The sequence below is a fragment of the Mandrillus leucophaeus genome, unplaced genomic scaffold (genome assembly GCF_000951045.1).
Source record: "Mandrillus leucophaeus isolate KB7577 unplaced genomic scaffold, Mleu.le_1.0 Scaffold1126, whole genome shotgun sequence".
NCBI lineage: Eukaryota > Metazoa > Chordata > Mammalia > Primates > Cercopithecidae > Mandrillus > Mandrillus leucophaeus.
In genome coordinates this window covers 698,494-721,292 of record NW_012099499.1, presented here as the reverse complement: position 1 = coordinate 721,292, position 22,799 = coordinate 698,494, and the positions used below count along the sequence as shown (strand labels likewise).

The 22,799-nt window shown below is 33.1% G+C and overlaps 1 protein-coding gene across 1 annotated transcript in view; it reads left to right on the top strand.

The window, feature by feature from the left end:
• MMP16 (matrix metallopeptidase 16 (membrane-inserted)) overlaps positions 1-22,799 on the top strand; it is a gene marked incomplete at its 5' end in the record, with an annotated part of 186,056 nt that overhangs the window by 32,080 nt on the left and 131,177 nt on the right. Inside the window, one exon of the mRNA XM_011995225.1 lies at positions 12,018-12,322. Coding sequence (XP_011850615.1) covers positions 12,018-12,322 — 305 coding nt within the window. The remainder of the gene's footprint in view (positions 1-12,017; positions 12,323-22,799) is intronic.

Genomic DNA, 22,799 nt, shown 5'->3' with positions numbered 1-22,799 from the left:
CACTCCAGCCTGGGCGACAGAGCGAGACTCCGCCTCAAAAAAATAAAAAATAAATAAATAAAAAAATAAAGTGACTATTGATGCAGTTGGATTAATACCTACAACGTTTGTAACTATTTGCTGTTGTTATTGGTTTTTTATATTTGTTTTTGTCTTCCCCTCTTTCAGTGCCTTCTCTGGTTTTAATTGACCATCTTACATGTTTTCATTTTCTCTTAGCCTGTCAATTGTGCTCCTTTTTACAGTTATTTTTAAGTAGTGGCCTTGGGGCTTGCAATATATATGTGCAAGTAATCAAAGTCTACTTTTACATAACATTATACTACTTCACAGGTATTACAGGTATCTCATAACAGAGTTTCTAATTTAATTCTTCTGTCCCTTAGAACATTCTCATTATTCATTTTATTTATCCATGTGCTATGATAACCCAATACATTATTTCTATTATTATTTTGAAGAGTTATTGTTAGATCAATTAAAACTAAGAATAATAAAATACTTTATTTTACTTTCATTTATTCCTTCTCTAATGATCTTTCTTTTTTAAAGAGATACGCATTTCTGATGAACATCATTTTTCTTCTTTCTGAAGAACTTCTCTTACCTTTTTCTTTTTTTTGTAAGACAATTCTGTGGACAACAAGTGTTTTTAATTTTTATTTGTCTGAGAAAGTCATTTTTCCACTTCACTTTTAAATGATAGTTTCACTGAGTACAGAGTTCTAGGTTGGTGATTTTATTATTTAAACACTGAATATTTCAAGCCCCTTTCTTTTTGCTTGCATGGCTCTTGAAGAGGGGTTTAATAGAATTGGTATCTTTGTTCCTCTACAGATAAGGTATTTTACCCCCGTCTGACTTTTTCTACAGTTTTCTTTTTGTCTTTTGTTTTCTACTTTGAATATGATATGCTTAGGTATAGTTTTTTTATATTTATTCTGTTTCATGTTCTCAGAGTTTCCCAGATCTATGATTTGGTTTCTGCCATTAATTTTGGTATATCCTCAACCATTATTACTTAAATTTCTTTCTCTCTTCTCCTAGTATTTTCATTGTGTGTATTTTCTCTCCAGTTCTTAGATATTCTCTTTTTTTGCTGCTTCAATGCATTTGCTAAAAACCTACAGCTAATATTATACTCTGAGATAGAGATTAGATACAATATATTGTCCTATCTCCGCTCTCTCTTTAATTCAAAGTGAAATATCCAGTAACACCCAGAAATATTGAAAAAAGGAAAGGGCAACATATAAAAATAATAATATACATGAGGTTATACTCCACAATAAACTTTACATGCTTACAAATTGACACAAAGTCTTCATTAGGTAAGAATAGAAAATAAACTTCTTACATTAAAAAAAGAGAAATTTTTCCCACAAGAATAAAAGTTGGAATATATGAAATAGGTGAGGATATGCAGGACTTGCCACATACGGTGAGTAAGAAAAATTTTAACAATAAACAGACTCAATTTTCAATGATCTATTAATCACGTAAGAATTAAACAACTATATAAAAATTAAATATATCTATTAGACATTCATTTCAGTTCATTTTTCAATTTGGGATGTTTCTTTTGACATATCTTACAGCGCACTGATTATTTCCTTTGCCATGTTTAATCTAATATCAGCTTATTAAAGGCATTCTTAATTTCTGTTTGGATTCTTCTCTAGAGCTCCCATCTTTCTGGTTATATTATCCATGTGTTTTCTTTATGTTGTCTACATTTTTCATTAGAACCCTTAGCCTATTGATCAGTTATTATGAATTCTCATTCTGAAACTTCCAAAATGTTGGCCATATCTGAGTCTGGTTCTGTTGCTTGCTTTATCTCTTCAGCCTGTTTTCTCTTCCCTTTTGCAAAGCAGGCAACAGAATTGCTTGTAATTTTCTGTTGTAAGTGGGAAGGTATTGGGTAATAGGAAATGAGGTAATAATCCTTTGATGTGAGCTTTTATGTTTATCTAGTTAGGGGTTAGGTTGTATTTAACCTTGGCTGTAGCTGAATTTCTTCTAGCATTCTTTTTACTTTGTCTCCTCCTGTCTTTAAATATCTCTAGAAATTCCTCCTTAAATAGAGTCTTTAAACTACCTCATTTGTAATCCACTGTTAATATAGTGGAGCCCTGTTGGTTTGGTATAAGATATTGTACAGAGGAAGCATCTGTAATCCTGTGATTAAGTCCTTTTTAGTGAGTCTGAGTATCTGAGCTGTGACCTTCTGACAAGTCTATTAGGCTTTTTTTCTTCGTTTATGTAGTATATGAAGGCAAAAGGAGGTTGAGCTGTCTAATTATCTTTAACCTAGATCAGACAATGCTTTGATAAAATAGTTTTCTTTTAACACTGGCCTTTATTATGGAGAATAGAATACTCTTGGCATATTTCAAAAGTGTTGCTTTTTTCCTCCCCATGCTGGAAGAAGGAGAGGATCTTTCTCAGATCTTCACTGTAAGAACTTGATGAGGGTCCTGGGGGTCAAACACGTAAAGTGTAGAGCTCTCTCCCCGCCCTCCACCCCTAAGGCTGAGACGTTGAGGGTTTTTCCTTCTCTTGGCTTCAGAGCTTTTCCTCTTGATAAACCATGAGTCTCTGTATTTGCTCCTCTCTCCACTTTTGGGGCAGAATTTTGCCCTATGACCTTATTTTTTTGATGGAATGAAGAAGAGTTATTTCAATTTATTCGGTTTTATTTCTTGTGAGGTTTGAAGTGATAACTTCCAAACATTTTATATATCGAAACAGAGACTGCAAGACTGTAACGGTCTTTTTAATAAAAACCAACATATGAAATATATACACACATGTGCCCACATTAAAAAGCAGTTCAAGTGTATAACCTTTACAAAGGCACCATTTAAAATAGACACAAAAATATAAGAGCAAAGAATAAATCTATAAAAAGATGTATAAACCTTTTATGGAGAAAATTATGAATTTTTATTGAAGGACATAACAGAAGACGAACAATAAATGAAAAGATATATTTTGCTCTCAGTAGAAAGACTTAATATAATGAAAATTTGACTTTTCCACAAATTCAATGGAATTCCAACAAAAATCCCAGTAAGCTATTTTTTGTATAATTTAACACACTGAATCAAACATCTCTGAGGAACAGTGAAGGCCAAGGAGGACATCAAAATGTTCCCACCCACTGGATATGAAGACTTACTTTAAAACAATACTAATTAAGGCAGTTTTGGGTATTAGCACAAAGATAGATTAATAGGCCAGTAGTACAGATGATAGATCAAGGAAACAGATCCTTGTATATATAAAAAAAATTGATTTATGCCAAAGTAGGCTTTATAGATCAATTGGAAAAGGATTCACTATTTCATCTATAAAATTTTTCTGTGATAATTGATTATGTATATGAGAAACAATGAAAGTGAGTTCATACCTACCCCATACCATACAAAAACAATCAATAAGTAGTAATGGAACTAAAATGTATAATCAACTCTAGAACTGTACACCTTAGACAGCTCCATATATTGATACACTATCTTCATTTCAGATAGTGTCCTCTTTTGACCTGATTTCCAAACTGTTGGCAGTGCACCCTATTTAGTATCTGTGAATTCTTATACTCACTACACTTTTTCTTTAAATGAAAGAAAGGAAGGAAGGAAGGAAGGGAGGATTAAGAACTATTATATTCAGAACTGGTTATAATTTCACTCATGCCGTGTTCCTGTCCTGACAATGGCCTCAGCTGGTTTTAAGCATACAAGTAATTAGGTGTTTGTGTGTATAAACTTTCAGGTCATTGATAAACACAGCATCGGTTAAGAGTCTGTTTTATAGCAGGAAAAAACTGGGTTTGAACGCTCTCTGTGTCACTTATAACCTGTAAAACCTGCAAGTTACTTAGATCCACTAAATCTTAGTGTCCCAGCGTGCAAAGTGAATATTGTAACAATACTACCTCTATTCGTCCATTTTCATACTGCTATGAAGAAATACCCAAGATGGGTAATTTATAAAGAAAAAACGGTTTAATGGACTCACAGTTCCACATGGCTGGGGAGGCCTCACAATCATGGCAGAAGGCCAAGGAGGAACAAAGGTACAACTTACATGGCAGCAGACAAGAGAGCTTGTCCTGTTTATAAAATAATGATCCTTTATAAAACCATCTGATCTCGTGAGACATATTCACTATCACAAGAACATCACAGGAAAACCTGCCCCCATGATTGAATTACCTCCCACCGAGTCCCTCCCAGGACACATAGGGATTATGGGAACTGCAATTCAAGATGAGATTTGGGTAGGGACACAGCCAAACCATATCACTACCTCACCAAGTTTAGGGAAAATTAAGTAAGATAATGAGAAAAATAATAAAAGTAGCATAATGCTTGAAGTGTAGTGTTTAATATACACCAATTATTATCTTTACTTCTTTTAATTTACCAGACAAATTGCAGAAATTGGTTGAGAGTGCTCTGACAAGACTATGGAGAGTTAGAAATGAGAGCTAAGTATATTGCACTTTAAAGTTAATGTATATAAGGTGTTAAGAAATTGTCTAGTGTATAGAAAGCATTATGCAATCATTTGCTATTCTTTTTTTCAAACAGTATTTAGAAAAAATAAATTAATAAGTAAAATCTGACATTTAAGCTCAAAAATTAATTGTTCATGGAAAGGGTAGCTGAACTGTACCCTGATAATATGCAGACAGGAGTTGGTGTGAGAGTGGTGGAATCTAAGTTTTATTTGATAGCAAACTCATTATAAACCAACAGTATAATGTGATCCAGAAAAAGTTAAAATGACCGGATTACTTTGATATACAAAGCAGTGGTGATACTAATTTTTCTCTTTGGGTTTTTTGGCCAAGCTTTACCCAATATACAGTTTTCTCTTCTGGCTACCACACGTTTGGCTGCTTCCTGGAAAATTAATGTACTCCTCTCAGAAAGCAGTCAAAGCCGGGCATGGTGGCTCATGCCTGTAATCCCAGAACTTTGAGAGGCTGAGGCGGGCATATCACCTGATGTCAGGAGTTCGAGACCAGCCTGACCAACATGGTGAAACCCCTTCTCTACTAAAAATAAAAAATTAACTAGGCATGGTGGCGCATGTGTGTAATCCCTGCTGCTCAGGAGGCTGAGGCAGGAGAGTTGCTTGACCCCGGAAGGCAGAGGTTGCAGTGAGCGGAGGTCATGCCACTGCACTCCAGCCTGGGCAACAGAGCGAGACTCCATCTCAAAAAACAAAAAACAGTGATCAAAATTTAAGGGAACTGTAAATCAGTCTGCATGTGGAATAAAGCTAAGCGTTCTCAGCATCGTGGCGAGTGTATTTAAGGGGGAAATTTCTAGTTATTCTCAAATTGTTAAAGACTTTCAGAAAAACCTAGTATTTTAAATAATTGGAAAATTAAATCATACATCATATGAGTTATCTTCATTTTTGGAAGTATTTTAACCAAAAATTTATTCACTTAGGTTAAATTAGAGACTATGTATGCGTTTATGTAATGGTTGGAAAGTTGGTTGTTGAATAAATTCGTTAATTCCAAACAGGCTTTGGTTAAACTTTTTTTCATGACAATGATAGAAGCTTCTGAGTAACATAACTTTTATCAAATAGATCTGTATTACCCAATTGTTGAATATTAATAAAATGGACTTAGAATAAGTTCTTTTTCTCTTAGAAATCTAAATTACAAAATGTTATTTTGTGTGACAACGGCCAATGGGACAGGTACCTAAATTGTGAGATGAATATGAGTATTTATAATATATTAATTAATATAATAGTGCTATATTGATTAGTTTTTATTTTTCCAGTATATTAATCCTTTAGCTCCTCTTGTTTTTAAGTGAATGGCTCCGTTACAACTGAGGACACACACTGGAAGTTATTTTACTTTAATATGCAGAGCAAAGAGGTTGCTAAGGAATTTTTTTTTAAATGCCTCCCCAGAAACATTTTTCATTATTCTCTCTAAACCCACAGAGTTCACTGAACTTGATGATCCTGTTGAGTTCAAAGAGAACTCAACTTGTGTATCCAGAGAATACATAACAGACTGAAAAAGCAGAACCCACTTAAACAACACCCAATGTAATGTGTACTTAATTAACTCTGCCCTGCATAGAAAGCCAGCATCTAGGGAAATAGCCAAATATTTAATGTAAGGCAAGGTTTCCTGGAGGGACTCCATATTCACTTTCTATTTTGTGACCATTTCTCATACTTAAGAAAAAAGTTGTGAAACTCCATTAATTATACAAACATAATATGAATAAAAGTAAATTGGTCTATTTTATTTTCTCTGGATAGAATATTACAGCACATTCAGGATATGTTAGTAATTTAACTATACTCTATTATGTTTATTCTCTTTTATTCTTAGCAATTGTCTGCATTCCTTGGTATAGTAAATTCTATTTAACTGATAATCACTTACATAAAATATTAGTATGCCTTTCCAAATAACTAATTTTTGTCTATTTAATTGGGTAAAGGGGATTTAGCCCTGTTTATATAAAAATATTTTGACATTATATTATGAGATATTTGTAACCCAACTAGATGCCACAGTTTTTAGGATTTTTTTTTTCTAATATTAGGGATCAAACAATACTTTAAAAAGATTTATTACTGTATCAAAAACTTTAAAGAGGGTCGGCACTGGTGCTGACAACTATAATCTCAGCACTTTGGGAGGCCGAGGTGAGTGAATCACTTGAGCCTAGGAATTCAAAAACCATCCTGGGCAACATGGCAAAACCCTGTCTTTACAAAAAGTATAAAAATTAGCCAGGCGTGGTGGTGCACAACTGTAGTCCCAGCTACTTGGGAGGCGGAGGCAGGAAGATTATCTAAGCCCAGGGAGATAGGGGATGTAGTGAGCTATGATCGTGCCACTGCACTCCAGCCTGGGTGATAGAGTGAGACCATGTCTTATCCACAACAACAGCAAAAAAAACCTTTAAAGAGTTGTAACCATTCTTAATATGTAGAATTGTTATGAAATGAAATTGTTTTGATCTAATGATAAGACATCAGTTTTATTTCCAAATCTAAATACTGTTTCACATTTTTTATTTTTATTATATTATTTTACTTCATTTTTCTCAACTCTTTTGTACTTATAAATAAAGACACTTGTTTTGTTATGTAAGACTGTGTAAGACATGGGCATTAAAGATAAAATTTAACAATTTTTAGATTAAAATTCCAAAATTTACCAAATTGGAAGTTTGAAACAATCAGTGAAATAGTATAATAAAATGCCACATATACTTCAAAAAATGAAATCTATCATCTGTTAAATAAGAAGTATACTCACTTTACTGTTTTCACAAAAAGAAAGGGCCAGTAAAAATATTTTAAAATTAAATTAGCTTTATTAAGTTTTTCAGACTTTTACTCATTTTAAGTCAATGTCTTTTATTCTGCAAATATATTTAATCATTTCTGCATTTTTATTAGAATTGTTAGTAGCAATCTTGTTACCTCATGATCACTCTGTGACCTTTGTGAGTTCATTTATGAATACATACAAAATACATCTCTCAATGGCATAAAAGTTTCTAAACTCTTGTTTTTGTTTGCACCTAGTTCAGAACTCTCGCTCTCACTTTGAAGCATACTTGTATATCTTGTATTTATTTATGTTTTTACTGCATAAAATGTGTTGTCAGAGGTCATTAAATTACCACTACATTGTATGTGTTATAAAAAGTTAGTAATTTTAATCATCTAAATTGGAAATTTTAACTATAATTTTTTCTGAACTTTCATAAAAAAAATTAGGTGTTGCTATTTTTACATTATTTATACTGCTAATTCAGCATAACCAAATCATTAAGAACACAATTAAAAATGCATCATATGGCCGGGCACGGTGGCACACACCTGTAATCCCAGCACTTTAGAGGCCAAGGCGACCTGAGGTCGGGAGTTCGAGACCAGCCTGGCCAAAGTAGTGAAACCTCATCTCTACAAAAAATACAAAAATTCACTGCCTGTAATGGTGGGCACCTGTAATCTCAGCTACTCGGGAGGCTGAGGCAGGAGAATTGTTTGAACCCAGAAGGTGGAGGTTGCAGTGAGACGAGATAGTGCCACAGTATTCCAGCCTGGGTGACAGAATGAGACTCCATCTCAAAAAAAAAAAAAAAAAATGCACATACCATTGAAATTCATCATATATATTTAAATAAGAGCAATAAGTATTTTTCTTCCTAAAGTAATGTTGAATTTTCCATCTTTGTTTAATTCAAGTAAGACCACTGAGTACTCATTTCCATTTTGAACAGTCATTTTAACTTCACATATCAAAGCCTATTAAAATGAAATAATATCTATAATTATGTTTATTCCTATTTTTTAATTTAGAATTTTAAATTTATTTTAACCAGCTATCTTTTTTCTTCCATACTATCCAAAATCCACAATTAAGTGGGCCTCCAGAAGATAAATAAAGCAGTGTCAGTTTCTAACTATTTATTCTGATTTATTATTGAAAATACACCTTCCTTTCAGCTCACGTTTTTCAACTGTAAGGATCCTTTTTATCTCCACCCTTCATGTGTGAAACTGGGCACTGACTTCCCGGATTCAACCTGGGCTCAGTGTCATCAGCATCTATAACATTTTTATCTCTTTTTTGTAATCTTTTAATTTATGTTCAGGGGTACATGTGCAGATTTGTTATGGAGGTAAACTCATGTCATGAGGATTTGGTGTACAGATACCTTGTATTTATTAATGACAATCATATATAATGTAGTTAAGCATATCTGGAAGTTAATCAGTACATGGCTTTGAAAAACACAGTGATGTGTTCTCAAATCCAAATAGTACTCCACATTTATTATTTTTATTATATATTTTGCTTCATTTTTCTCAAAACTATTATGTACTTACAAGCAAATAATACTAACATGATTTATTTCTCTATTATAAGATTATTCTTTATTTGAAATCAAAATCAATTTCTCCATTACATATCAAATCCGTCACCAATCCCCGTGAACAATTCTCTCAGAATACATACTGAAACTAATTCTTCATATCTCCATGGCTATCACACAAGTCCTGGTTTTTCTCTCTTCTCTTATGTGAACTTCTGAAATGTTTTATTACTCCCATTTTTGTCCCCTCATCCATTTTTCCATCAGACACAGTGATCGTCATTGCTCCAACTCACTGAGCAGTCCAGTTCTTTGAACTGGCCATCTTTGTTTGGCCTTCTCACCATTCCCCCGGCTGGAAACTCAGTGCTAGGCATCTTTAGCTCCTTCTGCCATTGAAATCCTGTTTGTCATTTCCCCACCCCCTCACCATATGAAATTATCTTTTTGTTCTGTTTATTATTTATCTCTTATAACTAGAATATATAAGCACTGTGGGAGCAGAGTCTTGCCCACAGCTGTATCTCTGGCACCTGGAACAGTGCCAATTATGTAGTAAGTTCTTTCAATAATGTGTCATAGGAATATCAGCCCACTAATGAGGGACTTCTGAAATCCCATAGGGTGCATAGAAAATGCAAGACTACTAGGAAAATTAATTTAGACAAAATTCAGTGTTACATTACCTTGCATGTTTCTTTAGCCATTAGACAGGAAATTTAGAGACTAGCAAGGTAGACAAATGTCTGTGCTATCTCAGTGCAGATGTTTATTCTTCCTCAAAATATAGTTTTTAGCACCATGTTGAATATACCGTAGAGTTAAAACAAACTAACAAAACAATAGCAACAAAATATTGCACAGCCTTCTCCCTGAGTAGGCATGAATTCTTTTGCTCTGTCCATCCTTTGGCTCAGGTCAAAAAAAGAAAATGCTGTCTTCCTCAGCTCTTCTTTTTTTCTTCATAGCCTATGTCTAATCCATCAGTATATCTTGGGAGACATATTCTCAAAATATATCCAAAATACAACCACTTCTCAAAATCTCTGCTGGTACCAACCTGGTCCAAAGCACCATCATCTCTCACCTGGATTTTTGCAATAGTTCCTGATGTGTCTCCCTGCCTCAACTCTTGCACCATATCACTATATTTTCAACATAATAGCTCAAGTCATTTATTAAATCGTAAGTCAAATGTCATGTCTGTTCATGATGCTCCAGTTTTTCCCTTCTCAGAGCAAAAGCCAAACTCTTTAGAGTGGCCTACGGGGACCTACCTTATTTGGTCTCCTTCTAACTTACTGACCTCATATCCTGACACTTGCTCTCTCTCTGTGACCAAACTATACCAGCTGCCTTGCTGTTCTTTGAACCTGCCAAGAATATCTTCACTTCAACGCCTTTCACTTGCCATTTCTTCTTCCTTGCCTGCACTGTTTCCACTTGGTTTGCTATCTTATTTCCTCTATGTAATGAATAATATTTACCACCAAATAATCAATGTAAATATAATCTGGGTATTTGTTAGAAAATAGTGATAAATGTATCTTAAATGTGTGGTCCAACATAGAATTTAAGGCAATAGATTTTTACCCAAATGTTTGGATTGAAACCTAGCTCTGCCACTTAGAGATTTTTCTCTAAATTCTTATAAATCCCCACTGTGCTTTTGGTAAAATAGGTATAAATACCCATCTCATTGAGTTACTCAGGAGATTAAATTAGATAATGCGAAGTGCTTTTCTAGCTCATAGTAAATGCTTCATTAATACTATTTTTAGTTTACATAATTCCTGCCCAATATTTATAATTGTATTGACATAGAATCAGGTTAAAAATATAATATGCATATTATTTTTTCCACTGGAAAGTTAATCCTACAAGTTTTTCCATGCTGATTAAAAAGTCTTAAAACGGGAAAATAATTTTGAATCCTATTTATATAATGGCATGCGTTACCGATGCCATGATTTAGCCATACTTCATCATTTTAAATTGTTTCACTTTCGGTTCTCTTTTATGATTGCATTTCAATATATGTTCACCTGGATATGGTATCCCCTTTTTTGTAATAAAATAGTTTAATTATCAGTTGGGCATGGTGATTACTTCCTATATCCCAGCTGCTTGAAAGGCTAAGGTGGGAGGATTGCTTGAGTGAAAGAGTTCAAGGCCAGCCAGGGCAACACAATCAGACCCATCTCTAAAAAAGAAAAAAGAGTCAGAAAAATTTCATTAGTGTAAGTTCATAGATGTAACATTATTGGTTGAAGTGATCTGAAACTTATTTATGACTCCTCTGAAATTTACCCATTTTTTTCACATGCATGGTTTGAATTTATAGTGCTATAATATAAAAAATACACATACTAGTTCCATTTTTGTTGTTTAGAAAAAAACTGAGAAAAAATAAACATCTGATTTAGTGCTGAATGAATCAAGGACAATATTTATCAGTGATTTAATCCATTTGTTATTAGCATTAGGACAAACTAAAGTACATGATGTCCAAGTTACTTCTTTAAATTCATGTAATTGTTTAACCTTTGTATTAAGTAGCTGTTTATTCACAATACATTTTTAACTAGAACAAATTAATAAGAAACAATAGAACATCAGAAATTGTAGTTATTTGATCATTTCTTTAAAAATTAAGAAATAATCATGTATCTGCTCAATTACTATTTACAGATCAAGAAGAGCATAAAGACATTGTTTGAAATTGATGTGTGTAAATACAATGGTGTGCCTCTAAAAATTAGAAAAAAATGAAATTTTTATTTCATCTGAAAACTGTTGTGCCTCTTTGATCATTTGGCAAATCTGCCTTTCTCTTTCTTATCCAGAAGGTAAAGTAACTGATTGATCCAGTTACCCTACTGTTAACCATTCTACAGAGATCTTCTCATTTAAAACTTTGATACATGAATACTATCCTGAAGAAAATTAAATGATTGCAAAGTAGTGAAATCTAACAATAGAGACAAGAGGAATGAGTATGTGTTATTTCTATTTAATATGACTATTTTCTCTAATATTTTACTTAACTGAATCGATCAAAACTTGTAATAAATTAACTTACACATAACAATACTGATTATTATATTTTCTAACTTTCAGTATAAAGAACGTAACTCCAAAAGTAGGAGACCCTGAGACTCGTAAAGCTATTCGCCGTGCCTTTGATGTGTGGCAGAATGTAACTCCTCTGACATTTGAAGAAGTTCCCTACAGTGAATTAGAAAATGGCAAACGTGATGTGGATATAACCATTATTTTTGCATCTGGTTTCCATGGGGACAGTTCTCCCTTTGATGGAGAGGGAGGATTTTTAGCACATGCCTACTTCCCTGGACCAGGAATTGGAGGAGATACTCATTTTGACTCAGATGAGCCATGGACACTAGGAAATCCTAATCATGATGGTGAGTACATGTTTGTTTTGCAGTGCAAATACTTCTATTATTATTTCAGAATACTCAAGAGATTTAACAATTTACAAACTTAAGGTATAGATCCTAAATTTACTTTTAAAATTACAAAGCAATATGTAAGCATACTTTTATGGCATATTAGGATAAGAATTTGTGTGGGTCATTAGATAATATAGTTATATATGTGTTCTTTTGATTAAAGATTAGAACCTTACACTGTATCTATAAATACTCTAAAGTAAGTTTTATCTTCTTCACAATGTGATTCCTTAAAAGATTTTATAGTCGGTATTTAAGTCATGAAATACATATTAAGAAAATTCTGCTGTTTTTTACACCTTATCCCAGTGTTTCTACTTGTAATTTAATCCTGATTAGCATCTGTAGTCTGGCTTCTACTATATCTTTTCTACATTATTTTCTCTTCCATTTTCTTTTTTTTTTTGAGGTGAAGTTTTGCTGTTGTCACCCAGGCTGGAGTGCAGTGGTGCAATCTCAGCTCACTGCAACCTACATCTCCTGGGTTCAAGTGATTCTCCTGCCTCAGCCTCCCGAGTAGCTGGGATTATAGTTGCCTGGCACCACACTCAGCTAATTTTTGTATTTTTAGTAGAGGCGGGGCTTCACCATGTAGAGACCACCATGTCAGGCTGGTCTCGAACTCCTGACCTCAGGTGATCCACCCACCTCCACCTCCCAAGGTGCTGGGATTACAGACATGAGCCACCACACCCAGCCTAGTTTCTATTCTATTATTACCTTTCTAGTCTATAATTTTTGCAGGCCAGGCGCAGTGGCTCACACCTGTAATCCCAACACTTTGAGAGGCCAAGATGGGAGGATCCCTTGAGCCCAGGAGTTTGATATCAGCCTGGGTCTGCTTTTTAAACAAACTCCTTCTGTTTTTTTAAAAAAATTAACATTAAGAAAAAAAAAATATACACACACACACACACACACACACACACACACACACACGTAATTTTTTGCTCCTTCTCTTTTGTCTATCATCCATTTCATTGGTCTCCCAATCTGATGGGACTATATAATTTATTATATTTTCATTACATCTTAATTTTTACCAAAGATCATTTTTTGCAACTGTATGCCAACATATCTATGAGTTTTCTAAGCTTACAATTATTCTGATACGCAAAAATAATGTAAAACTCAGAAACCTCAATAACTTTTAGCTACTTAATATGAGAGTAGTTACTTAATATAAAAGGCATGTGTTTCTTCCTAGTCAACAATGCATATTTCAATTCTGTGTTTTAAAAAATTTGCAGTTATAGGATCATAGAATAAGATTTCTATATAGCCATATCACCAGTTTTTATTGTGAAGACTTATTTTTCTTCTGATTGTAGAATGTTATTCAACTATAAGTGTACATTTATTTAATGACAACTAATCACATAATAAAACTCTTAATTTCACCTTGATGAGTTAACCCTAGTCATGACATTAAGCTTTGTTTGTTCATAAGAGGGTTCAGTTACCTGGATTAGTGTAATTAATAGCCTTGCAGTTTTAGGATACCCAGGGTTCTGTCATGTTTTGGATAGGAAAAATTAGGTTGAGTTAAATTTCAAATAACATCAATTTCAAAGAAAAAATATAATAAATAACTGTTGATGTTTTCCAAAATAAAGTATATAGTAGTAAGATGATTTTTTTCAAATGGTTATTAATAGTTGTATGTGCTGTAATATTAAATTATTATTACATTTTTAAGAACAGGTTTGAAGACTAGTGGAGATTTTAGTATAATAGAATGAAAAGCCAAAAACTTTGGAGGCCAACAGACTTATGTTTACATGCTGGCTAATTATTCAAAAATGTGTAGACTTGTTTTTACCATGCAGTTTATATTGCAGGCCTGTAAGCATTATAAGTAGAAGTGCTTTTTATGCAGTCATGTTTAACCTACTGTATACCTGAGCATCTAATAATAAAATATCTGGAACATGGTAGTTGGGGCATACCAGTTTGACACATAAATCATTTAAAATAAAGCATGTTTGTTTTGTTTTGTTTTTTTCCAAAATTACACAGGGATTCTAGTGAAATAATTCAGACTTCTTGAAGTCAATTAAAAAAAATTTTTAATAATATAAGAAATGCTTGCATTCTAAATGATTGACAAGAATAGCACTTATAATGGTAGAATTTTACTGACACAGGCTGCATTTACTTCCAGGGGAAAGATTTTCTTTTGATATTCTGAAAAGATAAAATTGTATTTTATTGCAATAATGGATCTAATCATTAAAACAATTGTAAATCTATAGTTTTGAAGATGTGTCAGTTTGACTTTGTGACCTCTTAAATTTAAAATTATTAAAATCCTATATGAAAGAAATGTCTATCAAGTTCCCTATATTTTGTCTTAAAATATTGAAGTCCTCCATGAGGAAGGTTGCATGAATTCTTTAGCTATAAGCTTTATTAGCTGGGTTTTTTTCTTTTCTTTTCTTTTTTTTTTTTTTTTTTTTTCCAGAGACAGGTTCTCGCTATTTTGCCCAGGCTGGACTTGAACTCTTGGGCTGAAGCAATCTTCCTGCCTTAGCTTCCTGAGTAGCTGGAATTACGGTATTATCTGGTTTTTAGGCATCAACCAACACTCTGAAAATAAAGAAAATCTTTTGGGAAAAAATCTACAGGGAGATTTTATGAGAAGAAATAATAATGTTTACACGGATTTGAGTGTGGTCAGTGCTTAGAATGCTTAATAGTTTTGTATGATTTAAGAATTTTTCCAAGGAATGTATATGTGGGAAAAAATTCTGAAATATAACGTGGCCTAAGGGAAACAATCAAGTCAATGCACTTTTGGCTGACAGTATTCACCAGTCAACTTCCGGAGTATGTTAAATACGTTTCTTAACAACTCTGAAAGTATAACATTCTTTACGCATAGACAAATGACCAAAAAATGTGAACAAAACAATTGTTTAATATTTGAGTTTTTATTTGGAGAAAACTTTGTGTTTACCTGTCTAACAAGAACACTGTGCTGGTGAATGAGCCTGAAGGAAAGGACTCTGCAAAATAATAGTGTTTCAGAATTTCAAGAGATTAGGGAGACATTAATTGACTGTTGGAGATGTGATACCATAAAGATTTACTGCTTAATTGAAATTCAAACTTTTAACCAGCAACAGCAGAGCAGCTAGAGTAGTGTCGGGCTGAAGTATTGATCATTTATCAAAAGAACAGCCTCTGTCTTTGCTTGTGGTACTGGTGGCTGTGGGGAGAATTAATTCATTTTTACATTCGCGATTCTAACTATGTGTGAGACTATCTTTTTATATCACAAATATGCAAGGCACAATTCTGACATCTTCATTGATAAACTTTTTCTTTTCTTTATTCTAGTCCTGGAATGCCCCCTGGCTTACTTACCTGGATTATTTTCTTTCTCTTCTATTCACAGCTCTTGAGCAGCTAGGAAACAAAGCAGCTTGTTTATTTAGCAAAAATGCAAATGAAAGAGCCTCTTGATAAGTACCCAGCACATTTTCCAGAGCATATTGCTCAGCTAATGAAGGCAATTTGAATTCTGTCTACCTTAAAAGAGATAAACAGTGTCTTAGGCTGCCAGTAACCCTTAATTCATTGTTGTCTACTTTCCTATCAATTTGCTAATAGTCATACCTTTTGAAAATTCAAGCTAAAGACCATTAAGTGAATTACAAAATAGTTTTATTAAAATAAACACATTCACACTCACTTATATACACAACCCTAATACAAATAATGCCTTTTTTAAGATTTTTTATTTTCGTGGAATGAATCAGCAACACAGTTAACGGCATTAACTATTTTAAAACATGCAAATTAATTCAAAATAGAAAATATTTATCATGATAGTAGTTTTAAAAAATATACATTGCCTGAATGTGAGTTGGAAAATTTAACTCCAGCAAAATGTTAAGATTCATTTTGAGCAACAATAGGACATTGTTTCTTTGTCTATGGTTAAAGTTAAAATGGTGCTATCAATGTAAAACAAACGTATCACAAGGATTCTTCGTAATTAGACAAGCATCTACAGCAGTAATATAATTTTAAATGGATACTCTCCAAGCAAAGCAGGTTATCTATTAAAATAATATGTAAAACTTATGACAGAAAAAATATCTAGAGGCATATTCTATTTTAACACATAGTTGCAATTTTGTTAAAAACAATACATTGCAGTGACTCTGCTTGCTGTCAGGAAGTTCACTGCCTAACATGAGGAGATAACCAGGAAGGTTATCAACGCTGTTGTAGCAGGCTGTCAAAAAAAAACAAAAAGAGAAAAATTATGATAAAAATGTCATCTGAGACATCAAAACCATTAAATTCAATTCATCATTCACTATGAAGTGATTGACATCTACATCCAAACTCACTCATTCCTGAGTACACCTAGTTTAAGTTAAATATGTTCATGGTGTGATACTTGAGTCAATGGACAGGACTTAGGCTGACCTTGGAGAGTTAGCTTTCTGTGACTGAGATGTCCATTTGGTGCCATACTACAGAAAACACCTGTGTAGAAGTAAACCTAAGCCTTCTGCAGGTTTACTTCTGCACAGGTTTACCTCAGGTTTGCCTTCCCAACCTTTCCTGCTCATTTTGCAACTGCACTGCTATATAATGTTTCTCAGAGGCCTACAAAATTTGAACTTTGATATTTGAGGAAAGAAAGAGTTAATACTGCATTAGTCCATTCTCAGACTGCTATGAAGAACTACCTGAGACAGGGGAATGTATAAAGAAAAGAGGTTTAATTGACTCGCAGTTCTACATGCTGTATGGGAGACTTGGCTGGGGAGACCTCAAGTGAACTTAAAATCATGGTAGAAGTGCTAAGGGAAAGCAAGCATATCTACACATGGTGGGAGGACAGAGAGAGAGAGAGTGAAGGGAAAGTGCTACACACTTTTCAACAACCAGATCTCCTTAGAACTCACTCAGTATCACAAGAACAGCAAGGTGCAAATCTGCCCCATGATCCAGTCACCTTCCACCAGGCCCCTTCTCCAGTACTGAAGATCGGATACCAGCTGGATATTTATGAAGATGCCTATCAGTCAGTACAACCAACTGTGGGAATGCTGTCTAAATTCATCTGTCCTGGAGTTTTTGAAAAGGAAAGGACTTGATATGGACAGTCAAGGACCTTAACTCATCCTTAAAATAAGTTAACTTATTAAGATTTTAAATTCTAAAAATATTAACTCTACCACATTTTTCTAATCATGTTTTAAAACTGGACAATGAACTCTCTCAATAATTCGGCTTTCACAACTATTATGGAGGATTATGTATGTTTGCTTTTAAAAACATGACTTCTTTCCTTTTTTACTGGAATGAGCTTCATTTTACTGAATCTGTTTCATTTTACAAGACTGGTAACCAAAAGTTTCATAGTACTGACTTTTTAAAAACCTTTCAATTGCATAGCCTTACATGATTACTATGCAGTCTCTACTTGGTTATTTAGTTTTAGATCCTTGTGTGCAGTTGGAAAATAGCAGAAAATTTGATATAGTCACATTCACAAAAATATGTCACTTGTTAGTATTACACAAATGTATAAAAGGATCACGAACATTAAAATGCATATAATATAGAGTTCTAAATAAAGGGAAGCAGATTAAACCAGAAATTCCTATGACTTAACACAACTGATTTTATTTCTTGCCCTTGTGGTGGGATAGAGGAGCTCTGTCCAAACACTCTATCAGAGACACCAAGAATAACGAAGGCTTAGCATCAACACATGACTTTGGAAGTTGCCTCAGGTGTCAGCGGCTAGGCAGCGGTTGATAAATCTGCTCATGTGAGGGATTTATATGCCATCCCCTGGTATCTGTGGGGCATTGGAGGACTCCCTGCAGACACCGAGATGCACAGATGCTCAAGTGCCTTATATAAGATGGTTTAGTATTTGCATATAACCTGTGCACAATCTCCTGTATATTTTAAGTCATCTTTAGCCTACTTATACTACCTAAAACAAGGTAAATGCTATGTAAATAGTGGTTATACTGTAATTTTTAGAGAATAAGGACAAGAGTTAAAGAGTCTGTACATATTTGGTACAGATGCAATCGTGTATTTTTTTTGTTCAAATATTTCAATCCATGGTTTATTGACTTCATAGATGCAAAAGCCATGGATGTGGAGGGCCAACTATTCTACTAAACTGTTTCATTTCCCCCCTGGTTGCACTAAAGTGCAATACTATGGCCACACCTAATCACAAGGAAGGCAGGAGAAAGGTGACAGGTTTAATGAACAGCTAGTCCATGTCTGCCACAACAATATGTTGAGAAGTAAATCAATACTACTTGGATTTTATATATACTTTGAATCTCTTGGTAAGTTGTTTAATCATAATTCATACATATTTTGCCCTATTATCCATTATTTAGCTATTGTTATTTCTCTTCTCTTACATAGTTTGTGTAGAAATGTTCCTTCTAATTCATCTTTAAGGTTTTTTTTGTCCTTTATTCTAGACAACAAGACAAAATGAATTCGAAGTTTCAATTTTCATCCCCTTTTTTCAATATAGACAATATCTTTAAGTTTCTGAAAAAAAATCCAGTTGGTCTGAATTAATGATTTAATGGCATTATTGCTTAAATTATCTAAGACTAGTAACAGATTTCTACTTTAGTTTTGTACCTTTTTTGCAGAATTACAGCCATACCACTTTAAAACCTAATATGCTACAATTTTAGTAAATTTCCTACAATGTAAACAAAGCAACACTAGCTACTAACAACAACATTTAATTTATAACTCTCTTCTTTAGTTGAAATCAAGAGTTGCCAGAACCCCCACCCTCTTCCCTAAATCTATTGACTATATATCATGAAACCAGCAGAAATAGACCTTGTTATAATCCACAGTGGAGATTGTAGCTTTGCCATTGATTTCATGCATCAGAAAAAGAAGAATGTGGGCATAAGAAAGATTCCACCTCTGTTCAGTAAAACTGTATGTACCGGATGCATATGTCCTGAGCAATGGGAATTGACCTAAGACCATGGAATATCAGCCTGCTTTCCAGGTTTTAATTGAAAAGATTGTTTGACCAGCATGTAAAAAAAAAGTAGTGAAAGTAGGAGATATTATAAAAAGCCTCTCTATGGGTTATCATCAACCTTAATCAAAGATGCATAAAGAAGAAAACAATTAAAAAAAATAAAGTGCTAATTTAAGTGCACATTTAATACATTCCAAACACAATTCTAAATTAGTTTTGTGTATTTAACTCATTTATTCCTCAGAACAAATTTGTAAAATATATAGTGTAATTACTTCCATTTTGCAAGGGAACTGAGGCAGAAAATTTATTAACTTGCCTAAGGTTAGGTAGTCGTCATAACAGAACGATACCATTAAAAGGATACTGAAGAATCCAGGAAAAAGGAATATCTACTTGAAGACTCAGGAAAAAAAGGCTGTCACTGAAAGTATTTTATCAAGAAAACCAGAAAAACAATATTAGAAACAACTCAGAACATCCATTGCTGTGCTTGCTATGGATCAGGAAAAGAAAACCTGTTATTACTGTAAAAACTGACTCTGTCATGTGGAAGAAAATCTTGGTAAGCCATTTCTAGGAAAGTATGAATAGATAAAATGATGTGAAAGCCAAAGATAAAGTATAGATATTGAAGATCTGGTAAATAAATTCAGCTTAAGAGTGCAAGATTCTCTCAGGATGGAGGAAGAGTAGGAAAATTAAAGCAAAATAAATAAGCAAACAGATAATAGCAAAAATGTTCAATTCTAAAATGAGACAGTAGTGTGCAATTCAGAAGTCATTTTATTCACTGCAAAATTGATAAAATCAGATCCATAAATACATATATCCTGTAAGTAAAAGATTCTTTCAGTCACTATGCAGGAAAAAAAAAATTATTCCCAAAGGACTAAAAAGTAAAACTAACCATTGTTTTTACTCCTGCTATGCAAATTTCTAAAAGACAATAGAAGAAAATAGAAGACATAATATTTTTTATATATTCTAATTACATGCATATTATTTTCATTATTAAATTATATCTGTAGTTTTAAAGTATTCCCTTATAAATATTTGTTTTAGAAATCATGTGTCCTGAATTACACTTCCTGTGATTTAGTAGTAACATAATATAAAGATATAAACAATATTTGGACCGAACATTCAGTATTTATATAAAATGTGATGTTAACATAGAAGTCTGATAATGTATTTTCACATATTAATCCTTCAACAAACATTTTTTTGATCATGCTATTATGAAATATTTGGTAGAAACCTAGGGAAAGACTTAGCATTATGTAAAATTTAAATGAAAATATTAATGATCTATACTGCCATAAGAGAAGCAGAATTTTACAACCTACAATGGATATATAATACACTAATTTTAACAAGTAACATGTAGATATTTTAAAAGAAAACTCTTGGAATGGTTGCTTCTGGAAGACAAAATATTCCAGAGATTTTTCTTACTACTAGAGAAGTAGATAAGCAATAAGGTACAATTTGTATTGAATGTTTTGACATCACATTCAGGAAGGATATCTCCAAATGATCAGTAAAACAGTGAGCTCAAACTAAGAGTTTTGAGTGGTGAGTATGTGTGAAAAGCAGAGACCAAACCTTAGTTCAAGGGCAAGGTGAGCAAATTGAATCTGAAGCTCCCACATTAAAATACTGCACTTGGATATGGACAAAATGATACACATACATACACAGCTCCCTGCATAAGCAAATATATATCCTCTAGAGGAAACATACTGGGTTTAGGCACCCAACTATTTTCACAGGTGGCTCTCATGCAAATAGAGGTTTAGGAGCAAAGATCACTAATACAGAAGGAAACAGATTATCATGAATGAGAATCAGCTCTAAACAATAGATTAATCTTCAGGATTTCAGATACTGAGACTATGAAATTAAGTTGCATAATCTTAAAATAGGATATCTTTTAAAACTTCAGGATATCTTTAAAAAGGAAAAAATGGAATCACAGAACTGAGCAGACATCAAGTGACTATGAAAAGGAACCAAGAAGAGCTGAGGAATAGAACTTTAGAAATGTAATAGTAAGAATAAAATGTAGTCATAAAAATTAGATTGAATAGCAGGCTAGTATTGGTTGAAGAAATATTTTGTGAACAAAAAGATAGATTTGCAGATAGTAAATCTGTAAATTGCAGTATGGAGAGTAAAAAAGATAGGAAGTATTAAAAGGTAAGATATATGGGAAATAGGACAAAATGATGTAATATAATACAATTGGAGTCCCAGAAGGAGAAAACTGAGAAAATGATGGAAAGATATGCAACATGCAAAGTATACTTGTTGATAATTATCTGGAAGTATAAATATGAATCCACAGATAGAGGAAGCTCAATATATTCAAAGCAGCATAAACTAAAGGCATGCATGCGCACACACGCACACATACACACAGACACTTGTTTTATAGTAACTGCTGTATACCAAAGAGAGAATTTTTTCCAAACCAACAGATAGAAAAGACTCATTATGTGCAATTTCACAGGAAACTCTCATAGTCACTGGAAAGTCAAGAAGACAGTGGAATACATTCAAATACCAAAAGAAAATAACTCAACCTAGAATTGCCCAGCAAAACTCTTTCAAAGGTTAGGATGGAAAAAAAAAAAAAAATGTATAAAAGGTGAGGCAGTTGACCATTCACTTAACAGTTCTTCAAAACTTTCTGAGACATGAAGTACAGGAAGAAAGAAAATATTCCTAGAAAAAAACTTAGATGAAATAATTTTGATGAAAGAAAGTAATAAACATTGCATGCACACATTAATAAAAATGTGTAATCTGTATAACTAAAAAGAAATAAAAGTTGATTGCATAATAACAGCATGTAAACCATAAGACATGAGAATTAAAATGTTCTCAGATCCTTATATTGTCTTAGCATTAAGGAATTAATTTTTTACTGTATTAAGTGGGCATAGTAAATCTTCACGGATAACCAATAGTAGAAGAGGTAACAATAGAAGAAAACCAAAATAAATGTAAAATTGCAACAGAAAAAACTATAGTTTTTAGAAAACAAGCAAATAAAAATTATAGCATAAAAAAGCAAATAAAGTGATCAGATGATAATATGATAATTTTAAAATTTCAAACATACCAGTAACCACAATGAATATAATTGAACTAAACTTGCCATTTACAAAGTAAAGTTGTTGGAATAAATAGAAATAAAATGCTATCTATAGTTTATAATAATTTATATACAAAATGTTAGAGCAAGTGACAGTGAAGATGTGAATCAGCAAGAACATTTATACCTGCTATGTAGGAGTATAAATTGTTCAAACAGTTGGAGAAAAGTTTGGAATATAAATTGTTCACAGTTGGGGAAAAGTTTGGAGTATAAATTGTTCAAACAGTTGCCGAAAAGTTTGGCAAAAA